Source organism: Pan paniscus, chromosome 2 (genome assembly GCF_029289425.2).
Source record: "Pan paniscus chromosome 2, NHGRI_mPanPan1-v2.0_pri, whole genome shotgun sequence".
Lineage (NCBI taxonomy): Eukaryota > Metazoa > Chordata > Mammalia > Primates > Hominidae > Pan > Pan paniscus.
Genome location: NC_085926.1, coordinates 154,737,870 through 154,763,766, shown reverse-complemented (window position 1 = coordinate 154,763,766; position 25,897 = coordinate 154,737,870). Strand labels below are relative to the sequence as shown.

At 40.1% G+C, this 25,897-nt stretch overlaps 1 protein-coding gene across 7 annotated transcripts in view; it reads right to left on the bottom strand.

Annotated features, from left to right (window-relative positions):
- Window positions 1-23,135, bottom strand: part of LEKR1 (leucine, glutamate and lysine rich 1) — a 219,317-nt gene extending 196,182 nt beyond the window's left edge. For 4 of the 7 annotated variants that reach the window (XM_003830645.3, XM_063602993.1, XM_063602995.1 and 1 more), the window contains exons 1-2: window positions 20,352-23,135; window positions 17,335-17,426 (exon numbers count right to left, since the gene is read on the bottom strand). In XM_003830645.3, the coding sequence (XP_003830693.1) occupies window positions 17,335-17,382 (48 nt within the window). In that variant the 5' untranslated portion in view covers window positions 17,383-17,426; window positions 20,352-23,135. Of the gene's footprint in view, window positions 1-17,334; window positions 17,427-19,847 lie in introns of all 7 variants that reach the window. The other 3 variants (XM_055110616.2, XM_063602992.1, XM_063602994.1) reach the window with 1 other exon arrangement.
- Window positions 23,136-25,897: the final 2,762 nt, after the last annotated feature.

Sequence of the window (25,897 nt, the reverse complement as noted above, 5' to 3'; positions counted from 1 at the left end):
AGGAAATAAACAATTCTTTGTAGATAAGAGTGATAGCAGTATGAAATATTAATCCTTCTAAGAGGTTTTCCATTCAGTAAGATGCCTTTACTCAAAAACAATGAGTGTTTAGTAAATTTCATTCAGATTAGGAGAAAGTTTTTGAGATAGGGCAATATATACTTCAAGCTCATTAGTCAAACAGACCACCTGACTACTTCATAAAGCCATTAGGACCCTTCCTCATCATTAAGTTAACCTGCTTATTTACAAATTTAAAAATCAATTTAGTAAAGGGCACTTACAAAAAAAAACCCTACAGCTTTATTATAATTAGTAGTAAAAGACTCAGTGTTTTTCCCCCTAAGGTTGGGAAAATGGCAAGGATATCCACCCTCACTGCATTTATTCAATATAGTGCTAGAATATCTAGCCAGAGCAACAATGCAAGAAGGGGAAATAAAAGGCATACATATTAGAAGGACAAAATAAAACTCTCCTTAATTGAGATGGCATAATTATCTACATAGAAAATCCCAAGAAATCGACAATAAAACTAGAACTAGTAAGTTCAGCAAGGTTGCATGTTTCAAGATACAAACAGAACAATCAACTGCATTTATATATATACCCAGTGAGCACCTAAACACTGAAATTGAAAATACAATACATACATATATATATATTTACAACTGCTCCAAAAAATTAAATACTCAGGTGTAGATATAACAAAATATGTACAAGATTCGTATGCTGAAAACTACAAAATGCTGATGAAATATATTGAAGATCTAAATAAACGGAGAGAGATACTATGTTTATGTTTGGAAGACTCAAAATAGTAAAGATATCAATTCTCCCTAAACCGGTATAATCCAATTTCTATCAAAATCTCGGCAAGATATTTTATATATAGAAAGAGTTATTCTCAAATTTGTATGTAAAGCCAAAGGAATTAGAATAGCTAAAATAATGCTGAAAAAGAAGAATAAAGTGGGGGGAATCACTACCTGATTTCAAAACACACTGTATTGCTATAGTAATCAAGATTGTATGATATTGGCAGAAGGAAGGACACATAGATCAATGGAACAGAACAGAAAACAACCTCCATAAATATGCCAAACTGATTTTTGACAAAGGTACAAAAGCAGTTCAATGAAAGAAAGATAGCCTTTTCAACAAATGGTGCTGGTACAATTGGATATCCATACATTTTTTTTTAAAAAAGGAACCTCAACCTAAACCTCACATATTCTACAAGTAGGGACAAAAATATAAAATATAAAAGTAGAAAATATTAGAAGAAATATTTTTAGGAAAATAATAGGAGAAAATCTTCAGGATCTAAACTGGAAAAGACCTCATATTTAATACCAAAAGCATGATTCATAAATGGAAAATCTGATAACCTGAATTTCATCAAATTTAAAAACTTCTGATCTGTAAAAGACCTTGCAAAGAGGATAAAAAGACAAGCTACAGACCAGGAGAAAATATTTGAAAACCACCTCTCTTACTAGTACCTAGATTATATAAAGAATTTCCAAAATTCAGCAGAAAAAAAAGTCTAATTAGAAAATGAACAAAAAGACTTGAAGAGACCTTTCACATAAGAGGATATTCAGATGCCAAATAAGCACATGAAAAGATATTCAACATCATTTCATTAGCCATTAGGAAAATGCAAATTAAAACCACAATGAGATATCACTCACTACACATCACTGACAACATCAAATGCTGGTAAAGATGTGGAGAAACTGGATCACTCATATACTGCAGGTAAAAAATGTAAAATGGTATACCCACTCTGGAAAACAGTTTAGTAGTGTCTTTAAAAAAAAAAAAAACACCTGTAGTTACTATATAACATAGCAATTGAACTCTTGGCCATTTATCCCAGGAAAATGAAAATGTATGTTCACATAAATGAATGTTTATAGCAGCTTTATATGTAAAGCAGCTGAAAAGTGGAAAAAACCTAGATTCCCTTCAATGGGTAGGTAAATGGTTAAACAAACTGGTACATTCATACCATGGAATACTACTCAGCAATAAAAAGGAATAAACTATTGATACACACAACCTAATGAAACTCCAGAAAATTACAGGTTGAAAAAAGCTAATCCCAAAATATTACACACTACATGATTCCATTTATATAACATTCCTGACATAAAATTATTGGAGACCAGACCAATGGTTGCCAGGGCCATGGACTGGGAGTAGGGAAGAGATTGGGGAAGTTAAGGTGAATGTGGTGATAAAAGGACAACATGAAGAATCCTTGTTGTGATGAAAGTGTTCTGTATCTTGACTGTATCAATTGTCAATATCCTGGTTATGACACTGTACTTTAGTTTTGCCAGATGTTACCACTGCAGGAAGCTAGATGATGAATAAGTGGGATTTCTTGGTGTTATTTCTTACCTTGCATGTGAATCTACAATTATCTCAAAATAAGAAGTTTAATTTTAAAATAATAAAAATAGAAAAAATCAATCTGGGACTAAAATATCAGAGATTCATCCATAAAGACATGTTATTGAGCAATATCAGAAATGTTGGCTTTACCCTATGTAAATTATAAATGATATGCCTATGTCTATCTATATATACTTCCAAAGTATATTTCCTCCAATACCTATTTTTCCACTGGGAATCCTCACCTTAGTAAACTCGATGACCTTCTATGGTCAGTTGGCAAAAGTATTTTTGACTACAAATTGGCAAATTCAGATTTTTCAAGATTCATAATAATATTTTGAAGAAAATGCTTTTTCTAATGAACTACCTTGGGTCACAAAAATAAGTGAATAGTCTCTCCAAAAATTATACAGCTTCCTATTCCCTTTGTCATAAGGTTTTAATAAAACTACAATTGCTTAAAAACACATCACACATAAACATCCACACACACACACACACATCACAACTTTCCCAGGATGCTAGGTCTAACATTTGTATGACCACTTTCTTTTTCCTTTTCTTCCACTTCAACTCAACAAAAAATCTGAACCTAGCCACAGTGGCCCAAAATAACCTGGAAATTAAGTTTATTTTTTCTGGCAATGACCATCTGTGCTTGGAAATATAAAACTGTTATTCTGAATAAATTTCAAAGTTCCAAAGTACTAAAATTACTTTACTGAAACAGGACAAAATGAGCTGTTACTGCTGGGGAAAGGGATTGTTATCCCTGAGAGAACAGTGCGCTCTCTAGCCCTTGTATCACTACTTCTGTTTTGCAAAATAAACAACTCTGGTCTCTTTTTTTTACTTTTGTGTCCTGTGGTAATAAAGATTTCCTGAAGTTAAAATCCTATTACAAGTGTTCATTTTGTCACCATTTTAAAAAAACAAAAGATCAGTTTCACTTTCTGCAAACTAACTGATTTTTCCACTAGTTTGTTGCTGTTGTTTTGATTTCCACATATGTCCCCTAGCAAAAACAGCAAAAGGAAAATTATTCATTGCTCTTTTCTAAAAAGAGGAGTCCATATGTCTCTAAAATGGATTGACATTCATGAGGGGAAGAGATATACAATTACAGTATTACTTTGCTGATCTGTAAGTGTTGTTTTAGTCTTAAATTGTGGCAATAAAATCCTAAACCCAGAACAGTAATATAATTTCAAGTATATTCTGCTTTCAGAATACTTGATGAAAATGCTAGTAAGTCTGCTGGTTATCCGAGGTCAGGGACAGGTAGGAGTCAGCTCAGCCTGGAGAGAGAACAGATTTAGAGATATGATCTAAATACATACAGAATTAACCTGTAGAGTGCAGCAGTAGAAAAAGGAGCCAAATGTGATTTTGCTGTCTAGCCCATGGGCCGCTTTTACATTTTCTGCCACTTAAGAAGATGGAAGTCTGACAAGTATACTATGCTCAGTCAGAAACTGTGATAAAAAAGGAAAAAGATCTGGACATGAGAGTCAAAGATTATCTTATTCCTTCTTCCCTAAAATTCCCTGAGGAGATGAGACCAGGGGAAAATGCTTTAACAATCTTAGCCTTCTAATCAGGCAATGGATTCTCTAACTGTAGCTTTTTATCCTCATAGTTCTTCTCTACACTTTTTCTTTGGTAGCCATCTCCCCTACCACCTTTACATTTTTTGCAACTCTCCTTTTTCTACTACTACTCATTTTGGCATTAATAGTACAGTGTGGCATAGTCATTTTCAAATTCTAATTTACCAGCCATCTGTTTCCATATCACATAGCAAAAATACACAAAGAAATAAATAGGAAAGGCTCTCACCTTCTCTTCCCTGATTTCTACACTCACCTTCCTTGCCTACACACAGAAAAAAAAGGAAACAGCAGGGACTTCTCTAGAAAGAGAAGCCAGCATAAAAAGTAACATAAAAAGTTAACAGAACAAGAAAGAAAAAAAAAAAGCCTTTGAAAGACCTGTCACTGCACACTGATCCACACATCTCAGGTCCTTTTTTCTTCAATAGAGAAATAGAGCCATTTCCAAGCTATTATGAAAAAAAGTCTTTGTTTCTTCACATTAAAATGAAATGGTTCTAATCTAAATGGCTCCTGTTACCACTATAAGCTATATATCTAATCAGCAGTCCCCAATTTTTTTGGCACCAGAGACTGATTTCGTGGAAGACAATTTTCCCATGGACTTGGGGGATGGGGATGATTTTGGGATGAAATTGTTCCACCTCGGATCATCAGGCATTAGTTAGATTCTCATAAGCAGCACACAACCTAGAACCCTTGCATGTGCAGTTCCTGCTCCTATGAGAATCTAATGCTGCTGCTGATCTGACAGGAGGCAGAGCTCAGACGGTAATGCTCACTGGCTTGCCACTCACCTCGGGCTGTGTGAGTGGTACTAGTCAGCGGCCAGGGGTTTGGGGACCCCTGATCTCTCTCTCTAATATTATTCTGTATAGAATAACACATGCAGCTGATTAAATACACTGCCCAGTCACTAGGAAATTAAGTGAAATTACAGACAATCTAGATAAATCAAATATAGGTAAGAAGTTATGTAACACATTTATTCTAAAAGACGGTACTTTCATAGTCTTTGGGATGTATATACATATTCTGGCTACTTTAAAATCAAGCACCCCAAACAGGGACTGGCACATAATAGGCAAAATAAATACTTGTTGTATAAATGCATCTAACTTAGGTCCGAAAAAGTGCAAAGCTGCACTTTATATGACCAAGTCTACGACTAGCACACTTGTCTAGGACCTTAGGCAGCTGAGCCTCTTTTGGTGTCCCCACTTCTCTGTACTGCCTGGATGGCTGCCTGCCATTCTTGCTTTAGACTCTATCTGCAGATTTATGAAATGCTTGGTTTTAGTATTTTTTAAACAATTTACTTGTAAAGTATCTCAAACATGAGAGAAAACCCTCTATAACTCTCATAAAAACCTTATAAAAATAAATACATATTTTATATTTTCAAAACACTGAAGTTGTTAAACATTCTCTAACTTGGCCAGCTTTTCTCACCAGAAAGCTTCTGTTCCTTTGGCCTAGGATGCCTTACCCGCTGCCTGTGGAAATACTAGGCCTTCAAGAGGCAACTCCAGTTTCACCACCAGCATAAAGTTCCCCCTCTGGCCATCCCACCATGCAGGGATTCCTCTTTCTGCCTTCTTCATTCTCACAGCAGATACTATCTTACATGGCACTAAATCACACACTGTCTTCTAGAGCTATTTTTTATCATGTCATTGTACATCCTCTGCCTGAGAGGTGATTAGGGTCTGAAGTGCAGCTATTGATTCGTGTAGATTTTGTTTGCTTTGCTTTGTTTCTTTTATTTTCCACCATACCTAGGCTAGTACAAGAAAGGGACTTAGTTCAGGGCAAGAGGAAGGATATTTCATGTCTTCAAATATATATAAGCACCATTTCTCAGGTGAGTACAAGTATAGCTGAACCCTCTCTGTGCTTACTCTTTTACACCTAACTTAAAAGGTGAAGATAATTGAATGTAATGATTTAAAAGGTCTTTTATGGTAAATGGACTTCTCTTCCTGTTCCTGCTGGGTTACAGTTTACATAAATCTGAAGGGCAGGCAGCAACAGTAAGCATCAAGTTAAATCAATGGCATGATCAATGCTAACAGGCAGCCCAAAGGTACATGCACAATGGACAAAAGCATATCTGAGAGCTGACTGCAAATTTTAATCAAAATGTAACAGATTAGTTGTTAATCAAGAGTTAACTGTAGATTTACTGAAAAACCCGAAAGATTGATGATAAAGTTTGAGGTTATAACTCACAATTTAAGCCAATCTTTTTCAAAGAGATTTTTAAAAATATACTATTAACAATGTATGGATTGCAAGCTAAATATGGGGAAAATGCCTTGTCCTGGGTACAGATGTGAACTAACAGGGAAGAGAACAGCATAAAAACTAAAGAACTGCATGTTAATTAGATTAAATGAGTTGATATATAGTTGACCTTTGAACAAATGGACATTAGGGGTGTGAACCTCCCCTCCACATAGTTGAAAATCCATGTACAACTTCTGACTCCCCAAAAACTTAACTACTAATAGCCTACTGTTGACAGGAAGCCTTGCTGATAATATAAACATTCAATTAATGCATATTTTATAAAGTAAGCTAGAGAAAAGAAAATGTTAAGAAAATCATCATAAGGAAGAGGAAATATATTTAATCTTCATTAAGTGGAAGTGGATCATCAAAAATGTTTTCATCCTCATGTTCACATTGAGCAGGCTGAGGAGGAAGAGGAAGAGGAGGGGTTGGTGTTGCTGTCTCAGGGATGACACAGGTGGAGAAAGTGGAAGGGGAGGCAAAAAAGACAGGCACGCTTGGAGTAACTTTGAGGAAATATGTCATAACTTCTGTCGAACTTTTTTGCTTTTTCATTTCTCTAAAAATGTTTCTATATAGTGCCAATCCTTCTTCCAATGTTTGCTTTAGTTTCAGCACCCATATCATAGGAAGGTTCATGTTGTAAAAGAAGTGAGAAGCAGTCTCGAATAATTGAAACCCTTCTGCCATATTATCTAGCATCAATTTGTTTTCTAGCACTGCCTCTACTATGTCTTCTTCCTCATTGTCTGCACTGATTCAGAAAAAAAAATCATCTCCAAGTTGTCCTCTGCTAATTCCTCTTGTGTGATGTCTGTTAGCTCCTGAATTTCTCCAAGATTAGTATCTTGAAACCCTTCACCCTCTGACCTTTTTTGCCATATCCACAATCTCTTTTATAATTTCCTTTATTGGCTCCATTGTAAATCCTTTGAAGTCATGCACAACGTCTGGACAGTTTTCTCTAGAAGGAATTTCTTGTTCCAGGCTTGATGACTTTCACGGCTTTTTCTATAAGAATGATGGCATCTTCAATGGTGTAATCTTTCAAGGCTTTGGTAATGTTCTATCAGGGTTCTCTTCCATAGCATTGACAGTCCTTTCCATAGACTACTGTTGAGGTACTTCCTGACTTCAGAGACAAAGCACTGATGGACTCAGTCTAGAAAAAGCAATCTCCTTGTCCAAGCCTTTGTGTTGTACAACCAAAAGACTAACACCTGATGTTTATCTTTTCCCATCAAGGCTAGAGATTAGCAGTTTTATAGATAAGTGCAGTCCTGATCATAAACCTGACTACATTTGCACAAAACAACAGATTTGGCCTATCCCTTCCTTCCTTAAATCCTGGTGCTCACGTCTCCTCCTTACTAATGCATTTTGTGTCCTTTTTTTTTTTTCCAGAATAGGGCACTTTTGTTTGTGTTAAAAACCTGTTTAGGAGATTGATTTGAGTAATAACTCCATCTCCTGTGTGGCATGGCCATCCTCGTTTCCATTAAACTCTTTCTCTACTGCAATGCCATGGTCTCAGTGGCTTGATTTCATCTGTGTGGGAGGAAGAACCCATTGGGCTATTATAAGTTTGGGGGTCTGTCTGGGATCTGCCTTTATGGGTGCCTGCCTGCAGTTTGTCAGCCCCCCACCAGTATGTTGGAATTGGAGGTGAGCTCTGGCAGCTGCTTATTTCTCTGGAACTGAAGGCCATGTCTGGTGCTGTCCTTGCCCAGTGAGGCCCTGCTGACCCACAGTGCTTGGGCCTAATTGCAGTGGAGAAAGACATCCTTCCTAGAAAGACATCTTTAAACTGGTCTGCTGAGTATTCTAAGCACAGCCAGAACCTTCTTCCTTCTCCCAGTTGGTTTGGCTCCACTGGGGTTCTTGGTTCTGCTCCTTCAAGGGTCTTGGTTTGGCTCCTTTGGGGGTATTAACTGGCTCTCCCAAAATAGTAGGAAGACTCTGGGTTTGGGGAGATGTCTCCCCAGTTAGAGAATAAGAGGTTAGTTCAGAAGAATTACTCCTGGAAATTTTTGGTTAGGAATCCTGGTTTGGAAGGCCTTTTTGTTTGTCTTTATCTCATTGTGTGTATTTGTATATATGGAGAGAATTCCCTGAAAGAATTGCTGATGAAAGTCCAGGAGACTCTACTAGTTTGTCTGGTTGGTCACATTCTGTGAGCCATGAACAAAGTTCAACAGGTCTAACTCAGGGTGACTATCCACTCTTCCATGTTGCTTAAAGATCACCTGTTGAAACTCCTGGTTGGAGAACACCCCACCCCACTTTGAGTGGATCAAAGACAACATGGGCCAACAGAGGCAAGTTTAAGCCTTGCCAGGTCAATACTTGGATGCTGAGCGGGGTGACTGGTGTCTGTGTTTTGTCATGTGTATTTTCCTCTGCCTGGAATAAAAAATGTCATTTTGGTTCCCCCATGTAGCCTGGCTACATCTTGCAAAATGAGGTTTTTGACTATGATTCCATGAAACAGAAAGAGATGATTTTCTTTTGTAATGCAGCATGGCCCCCACAGCTATGGTACAGCAAGCAGCATCACCAAAGCTGCTGAGAGAAAAGGAACCTGGAAAGCTAGCATGCCGGCAAAAGGGTAAGAATTTCCTACCAGCCAGGCTTCTGGCCTCTCTCTGCGCAAACTGATGGTAAAAATCACTGTCTCCTTTGCAAAGTCTGATTAATGGGAAAAAGGATTTGTGTGATTAGTCTGAGGCTGTAGCAAATCTAGTGCACTTTGTGCTATGAATATTCACATTGTTTCACTCCTTTCCTCTCAGTTTTTATCTTTATGTGTCTTCTGTCATGGAGAGGGGCACCGTAGGATAGAACAAGGGCCTAGGATCCCTATAAGCCCAATGCTCAAGCTGGCCCTGTGGGCTGGTCAGTTACAAACTTTGCTGCAGGTCCCTGAAACAAAAACTGGACGAGATTTCCTTCTCATCTTGTTTTACGTCCTTGGGAGCTTGACTCTGTGACCATGTAGAGGTACACTCTCAGTCTCCACCATCCAAAGGGCAGGAATTTTTCAGTTCATGTCAGTATGAGAGGACCAGGTGTCTGAGATGAGTCAGCACACTCTTCATCCCAAATGTGTCATGCCTTTGGGTGAGTCTCGTCTTAAAAGATCCCATTTCTACAGGGCTCTTGTCATCTTTTGTTATCTTAAGCCCATTACAGAGAGTGAATTCTTGGGGACGATGGAGATATCTCCTCTATCCCCTCTCTAAGAATACCTCTTGCTTATATGATAAAATCCTGGAACATTAACATCTGGGCTTGTAAAAGACTCAGATTAAGTCACTACTGAAACTGAGTATACCATTTTTTTTAAAAGGAATTTTAGAAATCTTTTATTCTCCATAATTAAAGTTTTTAAAAAGGATGAATAATGTCCTAACTAGCTTCAGAAAATTCTCTCGAGCAGTTACAATCCTTTACAAGCTTGAAAATGACTGCCCCAGACTCCTTCCTGGAAGAGCAATGGCAGCTGCCCCATGCTATAGCTCAGTAGCTAAGACTACCCTTTTATAGTAGCAGTCTGGGCTCAATTGCTGGCTTTGGGAATGAGTCCTTTCTGGTTGGATACTTGTGGGACTTTTGCCATTTATTGATTCTTTTCTTCTCCATGGACAGCTTCTGATTTCCTGTCTTGAATTTTCTTTTCTCTGAGCTACCTCAGGGGCTATTCTACATATTGTAAAAATGCTTGCTGTCTCTTTGGAGACACCTCATGCATCCATCGATAAGTCATAATCTTAGGTAAGACTTACTGGTTTCACTTAGGAGGAGACCTTTGAGGGGGAAAAAAGCTTAAAAGCCAGAGGCTGTTTGTCCTGGCTAGAGTATAGTAATAAAAGATTTAAAAGGATTTCTTTAACGAAGCTCTATGGTTAAAAGTTGGCTTAACTAAAAGTTGATATTTACACTATACATATATTTTAAAGGTCTTTATGCCTTTTCTCTTCTTGGATCTTGTTTTTTTGAGAAAAAGCTTTTTTTTTTCTACTTGGTTGGCTGAATTGTTTCTCCATTTACTTCTTTTTGCCAGCCTGGGATTCCTTAGGAGAAACAGAGGAGTTACCACGGGCCCCATTTAGGGAAAAAACCTGTTTTCCTCATGAAACCCACAAAATTGTAAGTAGACAAATCCTTCTCAAAATTTATGACTCTGCTCTGTTTTGCATTACATTATCCGACTTTTTTAACTTTTGAGGATATCAGAAATTACTTTGCTTTGGCTGGGCTTGGTGGCTTAGGCCTGTAAAACCAGCACTTTGGGAAGCCAAGGTGGGTGGGGTCACCCGAGGTCAGGAGTTCAAGGCCAGTCTTGAACATGACGAAAGCCCATCTCTACTAAAAATACAAAAATCAGCCAGGCATGGTGGCACATGCCTGTAATCCCAGCTACTCAGAAGGCTGAGGCACAAGAATTGCTTGAACCCAGGAGGCGAAGGTTGCAGTGAGTCGAGATTGCACCACTGCACTCCAGCCTTGGTGACAGAGTGAGACTCATCTCAAAAAAAAAAAAAAAGTGAGACAGAGCAAGACTGGGGGGGAGGGAGAGAGGGAGGGAGGGAGGGAGGGAGCGAGGAAGGAAGGAAGGAAGGAAGGGAGGAAGGAATCGCTTTATGAGAGAGGCTTTACGAGAGAACTTTTAGCCTTGGTGTGTAATAGCTAGGTAAGAGATATACTCTTAGGGATGGCTAATGGCAGATGCTTACAATTGAGTTACTACAGGGTGATACTTGGTTCTTTGCACACCGAATAAGAAAGCCATGTTCTTGGGGACCTGGAAAGTATGGATTGGGGAATGGACTGATTACAGATTGAGCTGATTGGCTTTGGGTTGCCCACTAGCCTCAGCGAAAATGTCCTTGCAATGAGATACACCATAAAATCACTATCTCGTCCTATAGCGTTTCTCTTTTGGGGGACCCAGGATTAGGCGTAAAAATGGAGCCCTTGATTTTTGGGGATCTGTTCTATCTTACAGCTCTGCCTGTCAGGCCCTGGAAGCTGCACGCTTTCTTGGCCCTGTTCCTTGAAGGGCTCCACCCTGAAGCCACAAATCCAATTTAGAAATTTACATATTTAAGAAAACCCCCATTGGTAAGGGTGCCTGCCTGTGTATATTAGAAACTATTATCATACAACGTTTTGGCTTAATGTCTCAGCTCTGTGCTTTTAAAATATAAGTTCTCTATCCTGTTTCACCTAGGAGCTGTCCCTTTAGAAATGCAAATTTAGAGTTGCCTAGCTGACAATTGTTTAGGGCAGGGAATAGGTAATCAAGAAACTGATAGTCTAAAATAGGAAATAGAAACTTAAAAACTGGCAAATAAAAAAATCTTACAACTACCAGATCCATTTCCTTCCATGTAATTACATGTGTTGTGTGTGGGATGTTTATATAAAGAACTCCAATTAACTGGTTTAGGGAAGAATGAGCCCTAAAATAAAATATTTTGTCAGAAAAATAGAAAATTTAATGCCTTTTAGTGTAGATGACTTTAGAAATCTTTGTTTAGTTTTAAAGATTATTGGTAAAATAAAAACATCTTCAAAATTTAGACATTTGGTCTACAGTAGGCAGACTGAATTCTGTCTTTGCTATACGTTTTAAGGTTATAAACTACTTCTATGATATTTTTGAAAATTGACTTGTCTATTCTTCAGTCATTAGATTTTAGGTAAGATCTGGGGACATATGGAGTTAGCCCTGTCCTCTGACTAGGCTAGGAAGAGTCAGACACTGTCTGAAGCTCTGTCCTTGTCCTAGGCTCTGCAATCTGATACATGGTTAAAATTACTTACTTACCAGGTTCCTAACCAGAAATAAAAGTGACTAAGAGTTAACATATTAACATTGAGACTACTAGAGAAAGTTTATATACAAGTTATATAAAGGAAGTAGAATGTGTTTTTGTCTTGGAAATATGGCTTTTGTTCAAAGGAAAGTAATCACGTTGAGTTTGGAGATTTTTGAGGATTGTCCCAAAAAGATATGACAATACTGAAGGTTTAAGCAAGTTGTAAAAGATTTATAATACATTGATCTTGTAAAGGAAGCTCTGTGGGTGTGAGCAATGTAGCCAAAAGTTGAATGGGATTATTTAGTTTTTCTATAAATTAAAACATTAAAATAAAAAGCACACTGTTAGAAGGCCAGAATCTGGACCCATGTGTCAGAATAATGGTTTTCTTAGAACACTGATCTGCTCTTTAATAAATTATAAAAAGTTATGGGGGTCTGCTCTGTAATAAATTATAAAAAGTTATGGGGGGATGTTTAGGAAAATCTTACCTTATGGTCAAACTGATTAAGACTGTATAGATTTGTTTATAAGGTTTTATTTAAAAATTGGGCCTAACATTGATAGTACATTAATAAAAAGGTAAAATTTGGTTTTCCTCTTTTGAACAAAGTTTTTTTGTAATACTGAGCCACAATGAAATGTTTTTGCCTTTTAAGTAAACTGCAAAAAAAAAAAAAAAGGAAAAAGGGGGAAAGAGAGATTCAGGTAGCCACATGCTACCTTTATTAGGTATGCTGTTTAGGTTTTTGCCTTTTGAAATTTTTGAGTTATGACTTCTGCTAAATGAATAACCAATGATACTATTTTGTAACAGTAAGTATTCTAAACCTTTGATATTTGACAAACCTTCCAAAATCAAAATTTCAAGTTCTAAATTCAGTCCTTTTGATTTCATTAATTTTTTCAATATTAGGTCCCCAGAAGTCCAAAAGAGACATCTGGCTTATTTGGCATGTTGACATCATAGAGTGAGCACTGTCAAGTATGAATTGGTATTCGGCTTTCTTTGGGCTGTATTTATATGAAAGTGTTATTGGTATGTGTTCCAGAATTGTGCAAGATTCCTATAATTTCAATATGACTTAGTGTATGTTATCAGTAATAATAATTGTTATATTAAATTGTATGCCACAAAAATAACCAAATTTCCTTGTTAATTGAGTCTTAAACCATAGCTGTTCTAAGCCTCTTGTCATCCACAGTTATTTTTACTTTGATCCTTTTCAAAAGGTGATTTTATAATCAGCTATGGAACTCTAACAGGTGCTCTTGAATGCAGATTTCTGATATCTTTAAAGATTGTGCCATTAATATAAAGGGAAAAACTTCTAGGACTCTCAGGAAGAGCTGAAGTGTTCATGAATATCAAACAGAACAGGAATTAACTGTATGGACTGAACTAAGAGAATAATGAAATAATCTTTCTATGACTATTTGTTTGAAATGTTTCTGATCCTTTTTGTTTTTCAGGGTCAAAAAACATAATAACTTTCCTTTTGAGCTGTTTATAGCTTTTAACAATTGAATGAAGCATATTTCTATCTGCAAACTTTGGAGCATATTTCTTTCTCTCTACGTGATCTCTCCAGAATTTTGAAACTAATTATGAGTCTTCTTAGCATATGGCAATATAGTTTTTTGCATAAGTTCAATAAGAATGTTTTTTGTTTTGCTGTGTTTTTTGCAACAGGACACAACTGGAGACACTGATTATTTTACCAAGGCTTTGACTGGAAATGGCATGGTTTCAGGCTGCTTTGAGTAACTGAGGTTGACTTACAGAGCTGATAACAGCCCCTTGGAAATACTGGTCTCATACCTTGTCCTTTACAGGGCTCCTAACCCGTAGTAGACCCAGGAATCCCAAGTTATTGTGGGACCTCAAGAAGAGAGAAATTCACCCAATTCATACAGGTATGTGCAGGCACAGATGAATCCTTGGCTGGGCTAGAGACTTTTAAAAGGTCTAATCTGAGATTCCTTATGAAATAAATTCCAGCAAAGCCAATTATTTTTAGAAAAAGAACCTATTTGGCAAATAACTATTCTTGCTGCATTTTATGCAAATAACCAGGCCAAATATAATGGGACTGGAACTTATTTTGCAAATAAATTGGTCCTACTATGATTTGTGTTTGGTAGAAATGGGGAACTGGAGAGAGAAAAATTGTTTCAGAAAAAAACTATAGTATAACTGTTATTAGATTCCAGCCTTATCCACTGTGTTTGAGTCTCTGCTAATGACCCCATATCTGATTGATTCTTGGGGTCATTCACCTGTATCCCTTAAGGCTTCAGGTCAGTTCTACAGGGATTCCTGAAGTGAGGACTTTCTCTCCTTATGTTGGGGCTCATTATTTGTCTTATAGTCCACCTGTTCACTTAAGTGCTGTGTGAAAGCTGTGGATAAGAGCACCAATGTTTTCTTATGCAGACCTTGGGATCTCAACCTGGCACACATGAATACATACCAACAATTACAAGACAGTTTCACTCCTCTTACCCTGAGGGCAACTCCCACTCCAAATCTGCCCCTGTGAGCAGGAAGAAGTTACAGTGGCTGTAGGCCTTTTTCCATTTCCATAACACACAGATTAAAAATAAGGTATGATGAAACCCAAAGGAGGGGGATTAAAACTGTCTTTGCAAAAATTGTAACAGTGAGAAAATTCTGACCTAACCAAATTCAGTCTTGCCTTTAACCTCCAAACTGCCCTTGGTCATTTGATATGGTTTGGCTGTGCCCCCACCCAAATCTCATCTTGAATTGTAGCTCTCACAATTCCCACATCGTGAGGGGGACCTGGTGGGAGATAATTGAATCATGAGGGTGAACCTTTATCATGGTCTTCTCATGATAGTGAATAAGTCTCACAAGATCTGATGGTTTTATAAAGAGGAGTGCCCCTGCACAAGTTCTGTGTTGCCTGCCATCATGTAAGACATCCCTTGTTCTTCAGCCATGATTGTGAGGCCTCCCCAGCCATGTGGAACTGTGAGCCAATTAAACCTCTTTCCTTTATAAATTACCCAGTCTCAGGTATGTCTTTATTAACAGCATGAGAACAAACTAATACACAATTTCTGGGTATGGGCCAATCTAACTTTGGGAGAACTTTATAGTTTAAATAATATCCCTTAAACTAAGCCATCTTTGTAAAACTAATAAAAGCCAAAAGGTTAAGAGAATTAGAGGGGTCTGCGTTCTGCTAATATGTAGGTGTAAATGACTAGGAGCCATTATTCCAATGGATTTGCAACTTCCCTAATTATTCCTGTAATTAACATCACTATTGTAGAACCTACAATTGGCCTTTTGAGATTTTTTTCAGGCTTTTGTATTTCTAATGACTGATGCCCCACTTGGACTCTCCGTCTTCACACATGGACCATTTTCTACACCCCTATGACTGCATCCCCAATCAATCAGCAGCTCCCATACCCTAGCCCCACCGCCTGCCAAACTATCCTTGAAAATCCCTACCCTGCAAATTTTCGGAGATTGATTTGAGTAATAACTCCATCTGCCACATGCCACAGTGGCCTCATATCAATTAAACTTTCTTTACTGCAAAAAAACAAAACAAACAAATACAAAAACAATAAAAAAGAAACCAAAAACCCCCTTTCTTCTTAATGATTTTCTTAATGACATCTGGGAACTTGTCTGCTGCCTCTTGGTCAGCAAAAGATGCTTCTCCTGTTATCTTGACTTTTTCTTTTTTATGCCAAACCTCTTTCAAAAATTACCAAACCATCCTTTGCTGGCATTAAATTATCCAGCTTTAGATCTTTCACCTTTTTTTTTAAGTTGCCATATAATGATTTTTTTTTTCTCTCTGAGACTTTTCACCACTCTCTGCTCACTCTGTGGAATGACTTTGTTTTTTCTTGAATCATATTAGAGTCTACAGGTATGCCTTTCTTATAACAATTCTGCACCCACATAAAAACTATGCTTTCATTATAAGAGATTTTGCAAAAAGTACATGGTTTTTGCACCTGTTGGCATAGCTGTAGCTACAACATCATAAATTTCCTTTATATATACATATCTAATGGTCCTTACACTGGATTCATTTATCTTGAAATAGTGGGCAACCACAGCTGCACACCACATTCTACAGTACACATCAAGCAATTCAACTTTTTCTTTGTAATGTCATGACTTTTCTCTGCTTCTTGAAAGTACTTCCAGCATCAGGTAGTGGCATGCTAAATGTGTCCTTTGTTGTTATCCAAAGCTTATGAAATTGCACTAAACATGATGAAAAATACACAAGAACTTCAAGATCACTTTTTCCTGAAGGGAAGAACTGCTCACATGGCCATGATTATCACACAGTGTTTTAAGGAGATAATCACAATGCCTGAGCTCACTGCAAAAGCAACAGGAGGTAGCTACAAAATTATTACATTTGTATAGTATATATTACAGTTAATTTTATGTAGTTACAATACTTCATCGTTATGTTTTTTTACATCTCTTGACTGCAAATAGCACCATGTAGTTTCTTAAGTGTCTGTGTGCATAAGTTTTGATAAATTTTACCTTTTTATAATAGATTTGTGCATATTTTATGGTAGTAAATGACAAAATAGACTAGCGTCTACATACATTTTATGCATTCATGACATGCCTTTTTCTTAATTTTTTCAATATTTCTAGGCTACTTGGTTCGCCTGTGAGTTTTTTCAAACCATTCCAAATCTTCAAAACATTTTCCAATATATTTATTTTAAAAACCCACATATAAGTGGACCTACACAATTTAGTTCCATGTTGTTCAAGGGTCATCTGCATAAAAGGGGCTTAAAACAGTGCTTGGCATACAGTAAGTACTGAGAATTAATGTTGGTCAAACCATAATAGAGGCTTAGAAACCCAGCCCCATTAAAACACACATGGACGTTTCTGATGCCTGCTTTTCACTAGGGCTCCACAACCACCTGGTCAAATACTGTACTGGAATTAGATATATGTCTTCTTCCATAGCAGCAAAATTCTTCATATTGAATTGAATTGTACAATTCTGCTCATTATGATAATAATTATTCCCTCTCCCACTCCACCAATTCATTCAGATCCTATGACCAAAATTAATGAATTCACCCCTTTAGGTTTTAGAATTATGTAACTGCTACATGTTCCCACTGTTAGGCTGTAGCAACACAATATATCATACCTTTTGGATTTCTTCAGGCAAAGCATGCATGGGAATGTGATGATCCATAACTTCCCAAAATATGGTGAGAGAGCTTTGAAGCCAAAGGAAATCTAAGAACATTGATGGCAACAGTCAGAACAGAAATAATGTAGAGAACATTCAAATTAAGATGCTTTATAAACTCCTAAAAGTATTTGGGGATGAATGGTGATAACTGTTTCAACAGATGCTTATTTCATCAGCTCAATGTTAGAAGGTACAGTTAGGGTTTTCTCCGTTAGTTATTGGGCCAATAGAACAGGAGAGAACTATAGAGACTGCTAAGTTAGAAAGAATATTTTCTCTTTTGTTAGAACTTTATAGTCTAATAATTTCTGTTGTGATTTACTACTAATTGTTTTTCAAATACATAATGACTAAAATTTTAAATACACATTTCAGTGTATTTTAAAAATCAAATATTTTTCTGAAATGCTGCTAGAAAAAGTATGAAAATATAGTATTTTAGCAGATGAAAAAAGCAATTGTGGCATGAATGCTGGATTAAATGATGAAATACAGAAAAAGAGCATTTAGAGATACCATATTAAATATGATATGCAAACACTGAACAGAAGAGTGATCAAAAAATAAGAAGCCACGTGCCAATTTTATCTAAGATGGACATTTACATAATTTTATGCAGATATTTTACTTTTAACAGATTTTCTTTTTCTAATAAAAGCCATTCAATATAAAGGTCAGTCACTACTTTCATAAAACCAGAGGATAAATGGAGGAGCACTTTGGGTTTTTTTTTTTTTTTTAAATCCTTCCCTCACGAGTAAGGGCTGTTTATACATATCTAAGGAGTCAGGAGAAGGGCGAGGGCAGTGGCAGCAGAGTCAGATGATACAGGCACAATTCCACAGCAGGGAAGAAGGCCTGAGGACCATGAGTTATAGACAAGAGCAGTCTAAGAGTTCAAGAAAGGAAAAGATCTTATGTTTCAGATGAGAGGTGGGAGTTAGTGAAGGCTTCCTGAGGTTGCTTGTATTCAATCAGGGCAGGATTTTGACAAGAGACTGGAGAAGCAAAGTACTCTATCAGAGAGAGCAACCCCGGCCATACAGCAAGGTAGCAGGGAAACTGTAGTTGTCAAAAAGTCCTATAGTGGCATTATCTTTGTAAGTGGTGCAACCACTAGTGGAAGAGAAGATTCCTTGTTCCCTGTGTTAGCACAAAGACTCATTTCAGTGAGTTGCTGTTTAAAACCAAAAACTAATGAGCTTTATGTCTTCCCACATAAAACATAATATGACATGTGTGGTAAAGTTAACTGAGGTCTGCAATGGAAGTACCATTAACCATGTCAACATAAGCCCAAACATAATCTGATGTTTGGCAGATTGTCATAATCACGTGGCAAGAGCCCAGAAGGCTCATTATTCTCATTTCTGTCATTTAATGGTGGATTTGCCATCAGTAAAATGAAATAGTAACTTCAACTCTATTGGGAGAATTTTCCAAAAAATTACCATCTAAACATCCTTTTAAAATTTCACCCATAAAATTATCTGAGAGCACGGATCTAAATGACAGTATAAACAAAGCACCAGTAGAACAGTTTTTGTGTAGTGCCTTCATTGTCTGTGAATCTATTCCAACTTTATGGCCTTAGCATAAGAAGGGGAGGAATTGGCAGGTTCTGATTATCGGGGGGAAACTAAAAATTAAAAGTCCTGCCAACCCAGAAAATGCTCCACAATGCAGAAAGAGAACAATTTTATTAGGCATTCAACTAGACTTTGATGCACATCACGGCTAATCTGCTAATGAGGTTACAAAGACAGAAGGAAATCCCTCTTTTATACAGCCAAGGAGACACAATCCATAACACATTCTCAAGGAAACTGGTAACGTGTCCTCATGTAAGAGGGCTTAACATAGTGTTCTATACATTCTTTTATATTTCCTCTTTAATTCATCTGGTAATTGGGGTAACCACCTGTGTTAGCTAACGGCTTTCCTCCTAAGTAATGCACGGCTCCATAACGAAACAGGTGTTTACAATTAGGAATAACGCACCTAGGTTAAACTCCCAAAGTGACAAGGAGATTGGGGCCCTATCTTCCTTGATGTTTACATTTTAAAGAAATGGCTTCCAGGTCCTCAAGAAAAGCATTCCTAGGTCTTTAAAAACATTTGCATACATATTAAATAGAGGAAGCATTCACAAATACTAAGTTTCTCAAGAAAAAAGAAGGGTCTCTTTTCCTTTTGGCAACAGGGAAAATCTGTAATTTTTTAAATTTAGTCTTACATAGTTTTGCGTGTGTTATCAAACAAGTCCCTTTAATTCTTTCTCATTGCACGTATGTGGACCGCACTTTGGCAAGAGGTGCAGTGATAAGTGGCTGCAGCTACGTGGGTGTTTGTGAACCTCCTCTCTAACAAGATCACCGAAAAGACATTTTTTAAAATGCAGACACGTCCTTGTTCGTTTCCAATTCCGTTTCTCACACTAGTGTCACGTCAGGCCATTAACTCACGTTCAGCTTTCAAGCCCTTACGTAAAGAACCATTCCCATGGCGTGAATCACCCACAACGAGCAGGTCAGGGGCAGGTGAAGGCGGGAGTTCACGTCCTAAGACTTCCCTGAAGCGGCAGGCTCTTCCACACAGAAACCAACCGCAAGGCCAGACAAAACTGCTGGAATGGCTTTCAAATCTGTCCCTTTCTAACCCCGTTCCCCCTGGACCTGCAGTGGCCGGAAGAGGAGGAGGAGGAGGGTGCGGGGGTGAGGAAGCAGAGCCGCGCGTTCCCCGGGGCTGGGAGGAAGGCGGACCGCGCCTGGGCCCCGCGGGCTGGCAGACACCAGGAAGGGGCCGCAGAGGAGCGTGGTGGCGGAGTCCAGACCCGGGGCCTCGTGCTCTCGCTGGGGCGCCGCGGCTCAGCTTTCTGGCTCTCTCCCCGGGTGCGAGCACGCCTCCACTCCGGAACTGCATTTGGAGGACCGGGTCATCCCAGGCTGAGGAAAGCCATCGTCCCTCACCTCGACTTCGACTAGGACGGGTGCGAAACGGCTTTCCCGGTCTCCCGGGCGACCGCGCCGCCAGTCGGCTGGACGTCAGGGCGCGGCGACGTCACGGCCCACGTCTGTCGTCAGCGCTCCCCTGCACCGCGCAGGGTCTCACGCGCCGGGCGGAAGTGGGAAAACTGGTGGTGGGGCTCAGAAGGCTGGGCTAGTCTTAGGCGGAGTGCTGTGAGAGGGAGGGAAGGGGATCGAGGGATGAGGCGGGCGAGAGTGGGTCGGGTGCTTGGTAGCGACTGCTGAGATGGAGGGAGCTGTCCCAGCCTCGTGGGGGGTTGGAGAGAGGCACTGCCGGGAGTCGGGAGTCGGGAGCCTATAGCCTTACCTATCACCCCTTGCTCTGGGGCCTATGTGGTAGACACAGCAGTGAGCAGTTACTGTTCTTGAGCAGAGGAAAAAGAGATGCCTGTAGAGGTCATGGGTGTAAAGGGAAGTTCTGGTTTCAGTCATTACAGCCAGGACAAATTAATTGGGAAGGCGTTGGTGACATTTCCATTCTAGTCCAAAGTAGTGAAGATTAAGGGCTTAGTTCAAAAAGTATTTTGAGACCTCCTAGTCTACACTTTATTTATCGCAGGCTACCCACCCTTACACGTGACTAACTTCCCTTTGTTCATACATTCATTCATAAAACAAGTATTTATTGACCTACTACGCGACAAGCAGAGCAGCATACCGAGATAGGGTGATACTCTGTGACTGGTCAAGGCAGGAGCAGCCATTGGTGTAATTAGCAGGTGACTCATTCGTAGTCCAGATCTTGCCTTTCTGAGGATTATATAAGGTCGAAGTACAGTTCTTCCAAGAACCAAAGAAAACATCGATGGCTCTGTAGCAGGCAAAGAGACTGGTTTGCTATTGAATAAAATAAGATTAAGTAAATACAAAGAAAATTAATTGAACCTATAGATTTAGAGAAGTGATTAAATGACGCAGAGCAGTATCGGTACACCAAACTGCTTATTGATAACTACTAATTAATGACACCAGGAAGTACTGAACACTAGTGCCTTGTTCCTTGGCACTAAAAAGTCTAGTAGATATGGCTGGGCGCGGTGGCTCGGGCCTGTAATTCCAGCACTTTGGGAGGCCAAGGCGGGCAGATCACAAGGTCGGGAGATCGAGATCATCCTGGCTAACACGGTGAAACCCCGTCTCTACTAAAAATACAAAAAAGTAGCCGGGCGTGGTGGCGGGCGCCTGTAGTCCCAGCTACTCGGGCTACTCGGGAGGCTGAGGCAGGAGAATGGCGTGAACCTGGGAGGCAGAGCTTACCCTGAGCCGAGATAATGCCACTGCACTCCAGCCTGGGCGACAGAGCAAGACTCTGTCTCAAAAAAAAAAAAAAAAAAAAAAAAAAAGTCTAGTAGATGTATCTTGTACATTTAACCTGACTGATATTTTTGCCCCAATGCCTACCCTTGATTTTCTGTTTCCACTCCCTCAAAGAAGAAAGGATTAAGAGGCCTAGAGGACAGTCAACCAAGTGGTCAAGTATAACATGCTTATGAGAAGCCCAAATAACTTTCAGAGCTATTCATCCTCGTCATATTTATCTGAGGGATAGTGAGGGTAGGACTGCTCTCATTTTGTGATAATGGAAGTTTAGATACAGGGCACCAAAACTGGTACCTATCTGGGACAGGAATTTGCACACCTAATGCAAGATCACTCTGTTCTGAGGCTAGTTTTATTTATTGAGTACTTTGTTTATAGGATAAGGAAAGGCAACACTTTAAGGATGGGAGAAAATCCAGCTCAAAGGCTGCAGTTCACTCCTTGGTTTAATTTCATCTGTGTTTATTTGTCTGCATATTGCCTTTGAGACCAATTTCCTTTCCACTGTAAATTTCCCTTAGACCTGCACTGTCCAGTAAGGTGGCCTCATGTAACTAATTTCACTAAAATGAAGTACATTTAAAAATTCCATTGCTATATTGCATTAGCCATATTTTAAGTACTCAGTAGTCATGTAGGTAATGTATGATACACCATAGATACTGAACATTTTCATTATCATAGAAAGTTGGGCTGGGCGTGGTGGTTCATGCCTATAATCCCAGAGCTTTGGGAGGCTGAGGCAGGAGGATCCCTTGAAGCCAGGAGTTTGAGACTGGCCTGGGCAATATAGTGAGACTCTGTCACTATATAAAAAAAAAAAAAATTAGCATAGTGTGGTGATACACACCTGTAGTCTTTACTCAGAAAGGCCTAGGTGAGAGGATCACTTGAGCCCAGGAATTTGAGGCTGCAGTCTATGATCTGGCCACTGCACTCCAGTCTAGGTGACAGAGCCCGACCCTGTCTCTTAAAAAAAGAAAACAAAGAAAAAGAAAGTTGGAAAGCAGTAGACCCCAGTAAGAATTTCAAAGGATAAGAGTTAAGTTGTGATGAATGACATTTTTTAAAGGGTAGCAGCAAAAAGTGTTATTCCTGAAAGAAGATAGTGCAAAGGAAGTGTTGTGACAAGATGTTACAAAATAGGTTTAAGAAAAAAAAAAAAAAGCCTCGAATCCTGTGCCCTGTGTTGGTGTTTTGTCTTGGTCTCTCCCTTTTCAGGTTTCTCACTTGCCCTCCCTCCGTCTTCCCACCCCATTACTGTCCATACTAGAATTGAAGTACAATTTAAAATAATCCCATCATTGGGCATATTAAATAAAGTTTTGGGTTACCCCATTAGTTTTTAATTAAGCTAATTTTCACTTTTTACTTCGACTTTTAAAAATTATCCAGTAATAGCCAAATTAAGCTGCTGTTAACTTCTTTTTATGACCCTTTATTCCCCCCTCCCAACCCCGTATTGTCAGTGATCCCTGGGGAAGGAAATGCTCTCAGTTTTTGGAATAGAGACGCTCTAAAGCAACTAACCTAGGGCTTTCCACATGGTCTGCAGAACTTTGTGTTGGTTTATGAGGACACAGTGTCTGTGCTTTTGTTACTGTTGTGAATTTACATAAAATATGTATCCAGCAGGGAAATGTCGTTCTTCACTTCAAAAAGTAGTTTTATGCTCCCTCCTTTGTTTCCTCCTCCCCCACCATGAAAAGCATGTAGAAGAGGTATGTTGCCTGCAATTCTGATAAAAATGTAGGAACTCTATCCAAGCGAGAGGTGACAGCGTGCTGGCAGTCCTCAGAGCCCTCGCTCGCTCTTGGCGCCTCCTCTGCCTGGGCTCCCACTTTAGCGGCACTTGAGGAACTCTTCAGCCCACTGCTGCACTGTGGGAGCCCCTTTCTGGGCTGGCCAAGGCCAGAGCCGGCTCCCTCAGCTTGCAGGGAGGTGTGGAGGGAGAGGCGCGAGTGGGAACTGGGGCTGCGCGCGGTGCTTGCGGGCCAGCTGGAGTTCCGGGTGGGCGTGGGCTTGGCAGGCCCCGCACTCGGAGCAGCCGGCCGGCCCTGCCAGCCACGGGCAATGAGGGGCTTAGCACCCAGGCCAGTGGCTGTGGAGGTTGTACTGGGTCCCCCCGCAGTGCCAGCCCACTGGCGCTGTGCTCGATTTCTCGCTGGGCCTTAGCTGCCTTCCCGTGGAGCAGCGCTCGGGACCTGCAAGCCCGCCATGCCTGAGCCTCCCACCCCCTCCGTGGGCTCCTGTGCCGCCGGAGGCTCCCCAACAAGTGTCGCTTCCTGCTCCATGGCGCCCAGTCCCATCGACCACCCAAGGGCTGAGGAGTGTGGGCTCACAGCGTGGGATTGGCAGGCAGCTCCCCTGCAGCCCCAGTGCGAGATCCACTGGGTGAAACCAGCTGGGCTCCTGAGTCTAGTGGGAACTTGGAGAACCTTTATGTCTAGCTCAGGGATTGTAAATACACCAATTGGCACTCTGTATCTAGCGCAAGGTTTGTAAATACACCAATCAGCACCCTGTGTCTAGCTCAGGGTTTATGAATGCACCAATTGACACTCTGTAGCTAGCTACTCTGGTGGGGCCTTGGAGAACCTTTATGTCTAGCTAAGGGATCGTAAATACACCAATCAGCACTCTGTATCTAGCTCAAGGTTTGTAAACACACCAATCAGCACCCTGTGTCTAGTTCAGGGTTTGTGAATGCACCAATGGACATTCTGTACCTAGCTACTCTGGTGGGGCCTTCGAGAACCTTTGTGTGACACTCTGTATCTAGCTAATCTAGTGGGGAGGTGGAGAACCTTTGTGTCTAGCTCAGGGATTGTAAACACACCAATCAGCACCCTGTCAAAACAGACCACTCGGCTCTACCAATCAGCAGGATATGGGTGGGGCCAGATAAGAGAATAAAAGCAGGCTGCCCCAGCCAGCAGTGGCAACCAGCTCGGGTACCCTTCCACACTGTGGAAGCTCTGTTCTTTCGCTCTCTGCAATAAATCTTGCTACTGCTCACTCTTTGGGTCCACACTGCCTTTATGAGCTGTAACACTCCCCGTGAAGGTCTGCAGCTTCACTCCTGAAGCCAGCGAGACCACGAGCCCACCAGGAGGAACGAACAACTCCAGAGGTGCTGCCTTAAGAGCTGTAACACTCCCCGCGAAGGTCTGCAGCTTCACTCCTGAGCCAGCGAGACCACGAACCCACCAGAAGGAAGAAACTCCGAACACATCTGAACATCAGAAGGAACAAACTCCGGACACACCGCCTTTAAGAACTGTAACACTCACCGCGAGGGTCCACAGCTTCATTCTTGAAGTCAATGAGATCAAGAACCCACCAATTCCGGACACACAAGATTGCTTTTTTTTTTTTTTTTTTTTTTTTTTTTTTTTTTTTTTTTTGAGACAGAGTCTTGCTCTGTCACCCAGGCTGAAGTGCAATGGCATGATCTCGGCTCACTGCAACCTCCACCTCCCAGGCTCAAGGGAGTCTCCTGCCTCAGCCTCCCCAGTAGCTTGGACTACAGGCGCCTGCCACCATGCCCGGCTAATTTTTGTATTTTTAGTAGAGACGGGGTTTCACCATGTTGCCCAGGCTGGTCTCAAACTACTGACTTCAGGTGATCCAACCGACTCGGCCTCCCAAAGTGCTGGGATTACAGGCGTAAGCCACCGCACTAGGCCCAAGATTGCTAATTTTAAAGTGAGCTTAAAACTGTACAAAGGGAGCATGGCAAAATTACAGTTAGCCCCAACTTTATTTTCATCCTGCAAACCAGAACCCAGTACAACTCTGTCCCCTCAAAAATGGAAATTAAATACTTGCAAACAGGCCTCCCAGGTTGGAAGCAACCACAGCTTTCACTAATATTTCTGGGTTCCATCCAACACAAGTGCACAAAAGAAAAAAACCTAACATTTTTGAAAAGCTAGTACTTATTGGGCTCTTTCTATTTGCCAGGCACTTCATACACAATGTCTCGTCCAACTGAGAACCCTTCCAAACATAACTCAAGTCAGATCCTGCTTATTGTCTATTTTCACACAAATAATGGAAATGGCTGAGGGCATGGCCTAATGTGAGTACAGAAGTGTACTTGGACCAAATATAAGAGGAAGCACTTGGGCCTCACATACAGTGTTAGTTGACTCTGCCAGCCAGCC